The 12,707-nt window shown below is 43.2% G+C and overlaps 1 protein-coding gene across 3 annotated transcripts in view; it reads right to left on the reverse strand.

Annotated features, from left to right (window-relative positions):
- Nucleotides 1-562: 562 nt before the first annotated feature.
- LOC142564676 (protein LTO1 homolog) overlaps nucleotides 563-12,707 on the reverse strand; it is a 29,636-nt gene continuing 17,491 nt past the window's right edge. For all 3 annotated transcript variants that reach the window (XM_075675794.1, XM_075675792.1, XM_075675793.1), the window contains one exon: nucleotides 563-12,107. In XM_075675794.1, coding sequence (XP_075531909.1) covers nucleotides 12,018-12,107 — 90 coding nt within the window. In that variant the 3' untranslated portion in view covers nucleotides 563-12,017. The remainder of the gene's footprint in view (nucleotides 12,108-12,707) is intronic.

The following is a 12,707-nucleotide window of genomic DNA, read 5'->3' on the forward strand; positions in this document are numbered from 1 at the left end:
CACTTCTATTTTGCATAACGAGTCGATGTTAGTTGCGAAGAATGACGAGAGATAGCGCGAGCGTTTCTGAACTAGCGCCACCTGATGGCTCGGATAAAAGGATCTTGTTTCCTTCCTCTTCGGGCTCGGGTCGGCAGCGCTCACCGGCACGCTTCGCAGGAAGGCTTCGGAGTGGGACACCGGAATGGACGAACATGTTCGTTAGAACGCGTCGACGTTCGCCACACTGTAACGAATTAGGTGTTCTCGCAAGGGCTAACATATTCGCACGATACCCTTGCACTGCGAGTTGAATTTCCTCGATTCATCAGCGTATCCCATTTCGTGTACCGGCTAGCTGGCTTACTGAAGAGAAGGTGTAATAAATGGCCTTTTGTTTAAGCATTGCTGTGTAGCTTGTTCCTAGAGTGCTCGGGACTCCACAGAGGAACTAATGTATTTTCACAGTGGCGGAGAATTGCATCATCTTGATGCTCACAATAGTTCTGTTCTCAGTACAAGTGACACTTTGGAGCACATTTAACTAGTTCCGTCCCTTCAAAGAAAGTGAGCCATACTCCTGGATTGTGGCAATCTTGAAATAATTTTATTACACAAATGAGTATGCCTTCTAGAATTTTTTTCGTTTTACAATTGAAACTGCCATAGTACAACAAAATATTTTTGCACATAAACATCACTGAAAGCAAAGGACCATAAATAGTGCCCTGGTGCATGATAGGCTTGTAAGTGCAAAATGTCTAGCAGCAATGTCTTGATGTGAACACAACGTTCAACCTTAGATACAGCACTAGGGAGATTACGGTCAAAAATAATCCCCACCATTATAACTGTCTCAAAGCACAAAACCACTTTTCATCAGATCATATATCGGAACATTTTGGTGGAATGGTACTTCAATAATGTGACGGCAACTTCACGAAGGTCTATTAACACATACCGTTTCACGTCCTAATAATCTTTATCAAACACAAACAGCAATTACTGTCTTTAGGAAACTGAACAAGTGATATTTGTGTTGCTTGAGAGGCATTTCCATGAAAGAATGTGACAAAATAATTCAAACATGGACTAAACAATGTATTCTTCAAGGCGAGTCAATAATTGCTACAAATTTACACAGCTTTCCGAAAGTGGTATTGCTGCAAAAGCACATATTCCAGCTTACAGAAAATTGTGCTTTCATGCAGTTGCACTTGCATATATTAATACAAAGCAAAAAGTCAGAGTCCTGAAAAAATAATTCTGTGGCCCCAGATTTCCACAGAATGGAAAGCTTCTTGCAATGTTGAACAGAATGTAACATTTACATTGCTGCTAGGCATCTGCAAGTTCCAGTGCCCAGTTGTCATATTTAACAGTGCCAACAAAAACAAAACATTGCAATATGGTGAATACACCACACAACAGGATACCAGCACAAGTCAAAAGATGAAAAATAAATAATATGCTAGAGTTGCATGAGCACACAATTATTTAACAGCAGACAACTTGTAAATGTGAGATGCCTTACATTGTAAAAGTCAACATGTATGCCACATATACATTGCAGTATCCACGTTCCTTTGGCTGTTGTGACAAAACCTGTTAGTATAGAAATGGTTTGGAGTATGCCGTCTTAAAACGGAGCGTATATAAAGAGCTGCCAACGATCGCCATACAAGACGCGATGAACTACACGACCGCGTTTTGTATGACTTTTTTTTTACAGGCTACACTTTGAGGCATTGTCATACACCGATCTGTGCAGAGAACAGTACGCAAAAACCTCATCGTGGCATGCTTTTGACACTCCAGATCATTTGCGGACCAGCTCGGACTTGGCCATGACATTCGTGCATCCAGAACTGGGCTTTGCTACCCCTAACTCTTGTGACAAAAACCAGTCAGTTCACACCTCACCTGCAGAGGCAAAAAATGCATCATGGAGTGAGTGCTTAAAATCATGGTGCTTCAACTGTAAATTTGTATGCAATGACAGAACCCTGCACCCAAACAAGGCTGCAGCTACGCAAGCAAACCTGGTTACATTTCTCACGTTCGCAGTTAAGAAATATAGAATGACATGAAGATGATGTAACCCGAAGTTTTCCAGGGTAGGCTGTACATCGACACTGCGAATAGCATCAAAGACAGATATGCAAAACAACACAATAACTGTGCAGTCTTAGCATCATGTCACTTTCTCACTCATCTTTGGTTTGCACCGTTCAGAGCTGGGAACTTAACCTGTTCAAGTGAATGCATCATGACCACGTAGGAGGGCTGTAGAGAACTGCCTAGGATGCCGATGGCATGTAATGTGGGACAAAGTGACACTGAAACATACAGACACCAGCCTTGGCAGAGTCGCCTATAAACATATCTCACATCAAAGATTTTGGCTAGTGCTCCCTCAGACCAATACATGCAACCGAAGTTTTTGCAAAAGCATAAATTGTACATCGCAGATTGGAATGAATGAATAAGCTTTAAGAGTACTGTAAGACTACTCACGAAGTACAAATCAACCTAGAGGCTCAGAGAGAAAAGTGTAGCAAAGCCCGTTCTGGACACTTTAGAGCTACACACACTATAGCAACAGCAACAACAGTTCTATAGCAATATATGGGGACGTCTATGTCATGGATGAACTGAAGATATTCACTAGCCACAAACATACGTAAGGTGAGGCAAAAGGCTGAATTTGAGCAAGCAGAAACATTTTTATCACATCCTCTTCTGCCTTTTTGAAATACTGTAGAAGAATGTACTCGTATTCCCTTATTTTGTGTGAGAAAAAAGAAAGCTATCCTGTGGCTAGAACAGTGTGGCTTGGAAATGTACAGGTTGTTGGGGCCCACGCACAAAAATGCAATCGGGGATTCAAACAACACTCGTCTCAAAAAGCCCTATAGCCAAGAGTGCACCTCGAAAGAAATGGTGCAACTACAATGCAGGCATTAAAGCATTTCAGGAGCCATGCATTGTACTCTCTATGAACTCGAACTGCTGCGCTGTAATCGATCTAATTGCTATCAAATGCAAGTCATGCAGTTTGGTCTTGCAGCACAAATGTTAACATTCACCACAAGGAGCAGGAAGTCCTAATCTTTAACAAACATGCAACACCAGCATCGTCACTCATGAGACATCATTGATAACCATTGGCTATTAATAGTATGAAAGAAAGCACATCTTTGCAATGGTTTTACAGTTCTTTGGTTAAGGCAACGAAACAGACTCAAACATAAAGCTCATTCAACAATGTTGAGATTGGCAGCTGATCTGACAAGAAGAAACATCCCACGTGCCCAACAGCACCATATGCTGGCTTAGCCAGTGGTCTAGTTATGTTCATGCCATAATACACACTTCAATCTTTCATGAGGACATTTAACCAAGCATGCCCCTTTCTTAGTGAGCTGTATATTAATGTCTCAGACACTGCCTCGATGGAGTTCAGTGGACCACCCACGGCGAGTGCCAGCAATGGGCTGACAGATCATGCACACTAACCTTAAGATCAACTAAACGCTTTAACTTAATCAAGTGCCGATTTCGAATCATGCCACTCTCAGCTACAAAACACGGGTTTTGTTGCAACACCTGAACTTTTGTATTCAAATTGAAATAGGTTTAGTATAATTGACATTCAGCATTGCCCGTAAATGATGGCTTAGAGGGCACAAAATTTAGTAATAATAATAATAATAATAATAATAATAATAATAATAATAATAATAATAATAATAATAATAATAGGTATGCACAGCATGGACATGACACATTTAAACAGCGCTTGCGTTACGTCCTTTGAATGTGTCTTTTTTTCTAGTGCTGTACGGTTGTGAACTCTACTCTTTGGTTTTAAGACAGAGCAAATGTTGTGTTAATATAACGAAACAGGTGCAAATGGCTCTTGTGGCTAAGATGTTGCATTATCCATGCTCAAAATCTGTACAGAGCTAGCTTCTTGCCAATTGTTTTGTTTGACATCGTGCTCAGATGCAGTACCTTTCAGTTTCGTTCAGAGTAAGAAATAAGTACAGGTGGGTGAATATCAGCTTTTTTCCAATGCAAATCAAATATGAATAGTAACCATCAAATCAAATAATAAATAGTCAAACGCAGATGCATACATTTACAGCAGGAATATTTACTTCCCTATATTTAGGTACCAAACTTCTAATGACTAAGGAAAAATGGACAGCTAACAATTGGGGACAATTTGGATCAGTTTTAAACACAAGGTTACTAATTGTCCTTACAAAAAAAAAACTGCAGGAATAACCTCTCAACATATTTAGAGCTTGGATGCGAACAAGCTTTCGAAGAATAAATGGCTGCTGTATGACTAGCTTTCCAAAAGCACTAAATAAACGATTGGCAAAAAAAGAAAGTGGAAAAAGAAAAGAAAAAGGTGCTGAAGGACTTGTGTACCATAGACACATGTAAAAGAAACTGAATTCTGCCTAATGCCATGCTTTACATGCGATGCCAAGCCACAATTCCTACCCAACTGCACACGAGGCGTTGGCTCGTGTTTCGGAACAGCTACCAAATTAACATTACTGCACAGAACTGCATTATTTTTCTGGCACCCACATATTCAAGTTCACATTAAAGTTCAATGCTCCAAGAGAATGACCAGCACTCTGCAATTCTTATTGCATGCACAAACTAATTGGCTAGATATACCATGCAAGCGCACAAGCCATAACAGCTGTAAAAGTAGGTTTCTGGGCAGTAGCACTTGTAAAATACTACTAAACAAAAAATGAAAGCAGCACTTTTGTTTCGCCTCTCATTAAAATTCCAAATCTGCATTTAAAGGTGTACTGACATATTTCTGATGATGCAACCACATGCTTCTCATACTATAAAGCATGACACTTAGGGAGCATAAAGGTCGGCAAATACTTATGAGATACTTTAGTTCGGCACCAATACTGGCCTCAAAATGACAGCCCAGGCATTATCTACATTACTATGAAGTCATGACAAAGGGCAATATCTACTAGCATCATGTAACAATAAGGCTAGTTATGACATTTCTCACAAAATATGCAATAGAAGAGCGCTGCAAGCCTTTCTTGTAGCTGCACTCTCCTCCTCAGTGCGTTTCTAGAGTATTTTTCTTGAGATGAGAGGATTTGTACTTTCATTTAACGCAACAAACCGACGGAAAATGACGAGCAGGAAATGTTATCATGTCAGTACTTCTTCAAATAAAACTATCTGTGAGACTAAATGAATAAGAATGGACAACCTCAAAAAAACAAATTTTCAATATTAACTTATGGCTATTCATGGCACTGTTCCCCTAGCAATGAGCAGCGAGAGCAATATTTCAATGAACAGCTTCAACCACTTGCTGCACACACATATGGCAGCAAAAGTCAACAACTTCTTATTGGAGCAGTTGGAACTATTGCAGCTTGTGCAACAGTTGTAATATGTGCATGCTTTTGTACTGGCATTACAGACGCCACAAACTGATTTGGAATGTGGCAGTGAAGTTTAAAACACTGTTTCACCTACTGCTTCCGGCATGGCGCAGTGTTCACAGGATTTATCATCGTCACGGCGTTTTGCACCAAAAGGGGCACAAAGGAAGAGCCAAGAACACGTCCACCAAGAAACACAAAGACACGAAGGCTCTGGTTTTGCCGGAGGCAAGTGGGAACCATTTGGAAAGGGTACCACAGTACTGTTCTCGTACATTCTTGCCATAGTGAAGCAAATCAAGCGAGATAAAGTTTAAGATGTGTGAACCTATCTTTAATGGGACAAGGCGCATGTAACACAGTTCGCTTGACAAATAAATTGAAAGTTTTAGACCCTGCCCAAAAGCTCACAAACAAAACATTAATTTGCAATACGGAAACAGAAACTCAAACAGCCAAACTGCATAAGGATTACTGCTTCCATCATAGGATTCCTAATTTAAAATCAAAGTCTTAACTGTGCCTTGCATAGAATTCTAATATACTGAAGATCTCCATTTTACACACCGTGAAATGCCCTCAGGAAGCTTTCTGTTCATCTGCCTGCCAACTTTTTTTCCACATTTCTTTGTCAGTTTTTCGCAATTTTCTCCTATGTGCATTATGCACTAACTTGGCACACTGCTGCGAAATTTGATAAGTGTATTACCTGTCTGTTTAACTTAAAATCATATCTTTACCCCAGTATGACAAGCAGGCAAGGAGGTAGCATTTTGGGAACTCTATGAGCAAGCTGCGGAGGTATGGGTGAACCAGGCACCCGTCTGTCATCTTGCCATGCAGACCCCACCCAGGCTACTGACAGATAGTAAACTAAAATTTAATTACCTACAATCATTGCCAATTGTACCTTCATGTAAAGAAGCCATGTTTACAAGAATCCTCTGAATGATAGATGCGTCTTCTAGTGGGAAGACCTTAAACACGCCCACTGGATCCCCTAAGGTCTCATGCCTCGACGAGACCCATGAAAGCGCACAAGAAATCACACCCAGATACGTGTGAGCTCAAACTCATTGTCTAGGTAAAAATGGTCCCACTTGCCTCTGGAAAAACCCGGCCCTCCTTAAAGAAGTGAACATCACCACCACAAGACCACACGTACACACCTTCACCACAGTGCACTAAATGAGTGTGAACAATAATACAGTACAACCAGCTCTATTGAGCACATCATCAGAGAGAGAGAGAGTGCAGAGATAAAAAACAGTGCAGCGGCAACTGCCACGTGAACAAGGTGCATGACGCACTCGTCAAAAAAAGAAAGAAAAAACGGCACACTGCTTCAAAGCAGAGGCAGGTCAGTAACGCACGCAAGCAGTCTTGCACTGCCGGATACCAAAGCTCATCCTTGTGCAGCATTTAGCAGTGTACAGGGTTTACAATTCAAAGGTAGCGCCCAAGAATCAACATTCGACAAGTCACGACAGTGCACAAGATGTATCCTTCAAAGGTAGCCCACAACGTTGTCAATGCCGGACAAGAAGACAGGCAGGAACAGAATGAAGATTTTGCATAAAATTACTGAAGAGAAATTCTACTGCAATTGCTTAGCCACCATGGGCATGATGGGATAGTAAAAGCTTTCGAAAGGCCTTTGTAAGGCAACCAGAGGTCCAGGTTTACCTTCACGTTTACCTTCGCATAGACAAAATTGGAATAAATGTTGAATCTCGACCCTATCTCGGACTCTTACCCCCGCCGCCCCATTCTGGCATCCGACCAATCTGGTCACATTAGTAATTTGCTAATTTTCATATTATTGTTGTGCATCCAAGTGGAAGCAAACGATGTGAGGCAGATGATTTGATACTCAGCCATACAATTTTTAGTGTGTTACCACCTGACACTTATGGCTGTTGCAGGCTTAACAAGTATTAAACAATTGCTGAACCTGTCCATGTTTGATAACCCACATCAAGAACTGCTGTATTCCAGCCCTTTTCACATTATACTGTCCCTGTTTACTTCTGGTGTCACTTCCAATAATAAATTAATTTGTTTGTGCTCATTGTAAGAATGCTGCATAATTTTGCATATCACGATTTTTCAGCATCTCCTATAATCACCTTTTTGATAGTTTTATCAAACGCTCCCACTGCTGTGATTCACTTTGGGACCGCTTTCTGTATGTTTTGCCGATTACGCGCTATAGCACACTCGAAACAAGCGAACACACAAACAGAATTAATCTGCAGCGTAGCTTTGTTCTTTTTGCTTTATAGAATGATCTCACCACATTCCGAGCACGTGCAATTGCCCCATGGCGCTACTGGTTGCCTTCACGGCTGTTCTGCTGTCCCTAGGTTCCTTGAACATAGTGCCGAGGTCCCTTCTATAGCATGAGACCAAACTGTGACTGTCTGCCATCTTCATAGCTTGCTTGTTTGTCCAATATATTTATTTTTGTGTTCAAGTACCAGGTGAGGTGTCGCAAGCTTTGACATCATCCTGCAGTCCCCGGGAGGATTAGGCAGACTAACTTGGGGCTAGCTCTGAGTGGTCTATCTTGCATTAAGTAAAGCGTGCAATGGCTGAACTGTAGGAAAACCCACTGACGGAGACTTGGATGCAAGCAGGCTGCAGCTGTGCGTGTTATAACTACTCATGACATCCAAGCCACAGCGATTAAGACCGGGCGCACTTAACTGTGTGCCACAAACAGGATTTCAAAAAGGCAAATGTTGACTCCGCTTGCCTGCAGGTAGCCAAGTAGCCACGAGGCATCTGCCGTGCCCTAAGTTCAAAGAATATTCACCTTAGCCCCGGAATTTAAACCTGACACTACTGCAGGACCAAGACAGCGAACGAATTAACAGCGAGGCAAGTAAATGGTAGTGCGAGGCTGAATCCTTCATAAACCTGGCACAACAACATGGTTAGTCGAGTGTTCCTGCGGAATGGTGCCAAGGCGGTGAAAGTTCCAAGAATAGCAACACTATGGCTTGGCCGCAAGAATGATTCTGCAGCCACGAATTGCAAGCATTGTGCCCTCTTAGCGCAATAAATTTCTTTTAAAAATCTACGGAATGTTTCAGAAGTTACAGAGCCACTGATTGTGCAACCACAGCATGCTTGGCCGTGCAGGAGCACTTGCATTTTAGCATTAGCACGCAATAAATATGCTTGTTCTTACTGTTCAGAGCTCAGGGTGTCAGGGCAGTACCTGCAGCACAGCTTCAAAGCAGCTCTTGCATTGCACAGCAGAGTGGTAACTTATGAAGGGGACCGACTTATGTGCAAAGCAAAGTTACACTGCTAAGCCGCAGTAACAGGTGCATGGTCTTCAGTCAAGGCAATATCAAGATGAGAAAAGTTTGTTAAATCACAAATTTAATTACCATATTTCCCGAATGATAAATTGCACCTTTGTATAAGCTGCGCTTGACTCCGCCATTTTGCGAGTGTCGAGGAAAAAATTGGCACATAAATTGCACCGGTATACAGGAAAAACCTATTTTAGCTCGGTCGGGGTAATGAAACAATGCACACATGCACCCTCATCGCGAAAATGCCGAATTTACTTATATCAGGGTAGTAAATTTGGGTAAACGTAATTTTTTAGCTGCAAATTCTAGCAGAAAAAGAATTTTCAAGTAACACTTTTCTTAGGCGCCATAAATTAATATTTATTGCCCTTCACTTGGAAGTGATCGAAGGCCTCATCCTCCGACAGTGTCAAAAACTTCAGCCACACTGGCCGGCAGCATTGCTGCGAAGCCACCATTGGCTTATGATTAAATTTTATGACATTTCAGGCACTTTGCAGGCATTGCCTCTGCAGCATGGCGTGCTTGGGACGGACACGCACAGCCAGCTGATGATGATAACTAAGTGGCGATTTTGGAATGTGTATATTTTGGTTACCATAACGAAAATGTGAAAAATTATGGCATCCTTTCGTTATTTATTGCGTCAGTTTCATGGGTTTAACCTCTTCTTTAAGAAAAACTAAACTGTAACAAAGAACTATATCAAGACCTGGAATCACAAAGACCTGGAATCGCGAAGACCTGGAATCACTGGTGACCTTCACTGCTGCCGCCGTGCTGCCTAAGCAGCAAACTCTAGAAGCCAACAACTGTGCCAACAGTCGTTCCACTGTCGGTACACGATTTGATTACTTTCTGAATGCTACCACGCCTGGTTTCTAGCACTCAAAAAGAAAAACAATAATAATAAATGCACATGTTGGTTGTGCCAGCACGCATCCCTTTATGCACATAAAATTCGCGCAATTGTATAGAACACAAAAGAGACGTCTTATGCACCGCAAGATATGGTATATCAATGTTCGTTATATTGAGGCTCAAACAAATAACTAAACAATGCATTAGTGTTCAGAAGCGTGAGCAGGTACAATCTGGCACATGTCGCTCATGTCTGAACACAAAGTAGCCTTTTTTATAAAAAATAAGCCACCTTTCAGCGACTAAGAGGCCACAGTGCTGAAATAGTTCATCCAGTTGTGCCGCCAAACCCTGGTGTTGCTCATGAAACAACTGACAAAGAATCGCACACAGCATAGGGACAGTCAATCAGCCCTTCTGCAGTATGTAACAGCAGTCCTGAAAGCTGGCAATGCCAAAATATTTTACTCAGACAGTCAAAATAATCACTGTTGCATCGAACCAGCACGAGACATGATTTCAAGCCATGCCGATACCACTGTTTGCTCAGCCACACTTGAGAGGTCTTAAGCAACAAGTGGGTAACACGTATCAACCCAGACACACAGACCTGTACTCATTGGGAACCAAGTCTGGAGACCCTCGTCCGTACACACTCTCAAGTCGTTCAGTGACACGAAGTGTAAAATGTTTGTACGTACATGTTAGCAAGTGGCTACTTCGGATGCCAAAACCCACCAGGCAAGTGTGAGGCAGTGACACTGAGCTCACAGAGTACTATAGGGCATATAAGAAAAAAAAAGAAAGGCAGTCTTCGCAGTTTCGGCACCAGAACTCCGCGACTCGTACAAAGACGCGCGTGCATATGTGCACACGTTGTACATTGATGTCGGGAGGGGGGAACCGAAGCGCTGGGAACCGTGCTGCAACATTGGCTCAGTGGCAGTATTCTCCTTGCAGCCCAGCGTCGACCTTAAGAGTGCACAGACAGCGTTGTTAAAAAAGTTGGCTACATTAAACAGGATCATGACTCAGCGCCGAGCACAGCATGGTCCATAGTCGGACTTCAGTCAACCTTGGGATCGCAGCTTGGCAGTGAGTAGCAGTTGGCTGAAACAGCAGAAGGAGATGAGCTGGTTCGAGCACAATGAAAAGTGCGGGCAAGGCTGCCCGCACCAACTTGCTCCAGTTGTTGCGGTTTCGATATGCCAATGTTGCAGAAATCCCTAACTAGTCGCAATAAAAGAACTGTGGGAAAAGAACGGGAAAAGCCTGGGTCAGGTCAGCGCGCAGTGCCGGTCTTTATACATTTAGACTGTGTCGCCTGTGTACCAATATGCGTCAAGAATCAGTTCACAACCACAAGTTCTGTCATGGCTCAGTGACGTCAGGTTTTTCTTGTGACAGGAGTATTCGTTTAGGCTGAAGCCATTTGCCTGCTTGGCAATGAGGCTGTTAAATAAAATGTTGTCCAATTGTTGTTTATGGCATAATGCTCCTAATTAGATGAATACTCTAAAAAAACTACAATAAATTGGTCTTCAAGCCCCTTTCTTTCTCTCTTTTGTACCTTACCAACAAACTGTGCTGACATATATTGCCAAAACTGGCCTGGATTTGTACATTTAATCCCTTATACCATTTGGCAAGAGCCTGAAATTAAGAAAAAGCCTTTCTCCAAACACTACCTTCTCACAAACAGTTGTGCGTTGTTTTCAGGATGCATTTGCAAGCATGTTTTCCCAGAGACTGTTGTTGCCAAAATGTACACTGACAACTGCATACACACAGTAACCACCTTCGCTTCTGCTGCTGAAGTCAACCAGTATGCACCCTTTTATTACCACTGTGTGCCCATTACCAGTGCGCACCCCTCACCCGAGAAGGATCCCCATGATGACTGAAGTCATGAGTACGAGGCCAGCTACAGTGCACTGCGGTATTCCTTTAAGCTTTGGCACACCGTGTTGCGGCAGGTCACTGCCGATGTTGTGCACATTAAGTCTGTCCACTCCTACCCTCCCCCTCACCACCACTTAAAATGTGCCACAACAACCTAGCGCTGGTTCTTCAATTCTGATCCCATCTGTAAGGAGTGGCCAAGGTCTGCCACATCCCTGGCCAAGTTGCGACGGCGAATTCATCCAACAGAGAGCAACTCTCACAGCACAGAGCACTGCTGTGTCGAACCCGCCGAAGCCGGAGCCGAGAATCGCCGGCGCTGAGGCCTGATGGGAATCGGTGTCGCTCTTTGAGCACTGGGAGGCGGTGACGTGACGGTGGCAGCAGGAGGTGCGGACTCTGCTGGGGGCAACGGTGTTGACGCTGCCACCGCGGTCTCGGGTTCGGGGCTGCCGCCACCCACTTCCTCTGTGGGAACCCCGGAGATTGAAGGTCATCAGAAGGACATCTCGGGCCGTGGAGACGATGGCTCTCCCTCGGGATGGAGTTCGCTCTCTTGCGTGTTGATGTTCAGTATTGCCACAACCTACAACCCAACGGTGGACAGTGAAGGACACACAGCGCAGGACATCAAACGGAAGAGGTTTGTGCTGTTACGAAGACCCCCTCCGGCAGTTAACTCCTTCTGTGACATACTACTATCCCACATTCTTACGAAAAATGGCCGAAATATTTTTTAGCTCCCCCCTCCCCCCGTCGTCGGAAGCATGTCTTACTTCTTCCGCCATAATACTCGCTTTTGCTTTCGCTGCCCCATGGTTTGCGTGCTGCCATCTACCAGAAGCACAATGAAGCATTGAGGCAGAACCAGCTCGTCCACTGCTGGAAAATAAAAAGTACTGTATACAAGTTGAGCTTGACCTCGACTGTTTTTTACCAGAAATGCATGGATGACCCCAGCTCAGCCATGACACTAAAGGGGTTAAAGTGGTCTGATTGAGGAATGCACAAGCACCCTTTCTCTGAAACTTATACTGTACAGTACAGTAGAGGAAATAAAAAAAAAAGCAAGTTTCTCATACAAAGCAAGCAAGTCACAAATTTCTAGTGTTGTTATCCAGTATTGATATTCCCTGAATTGTGTTTACTTATACAGGAAGTCTCGTTGCACTGACATGTTGCAACA

The sequence above is a fragment of the Dermacentor variabilis genome, chromosome 11, assembly GCF_050947875.1.
Source record: "Dermacentor variabilis isolate Ectoservices chromosome 11, ASM5094787v1, whole genome shotgun sequence".
Taxonomy (NCBI): Eukaryota; Metazoa; Arthropoda; class Arachnida; order Ixodida; family Ixodidae; genus Dermacentor; species Dermacentor variabilis.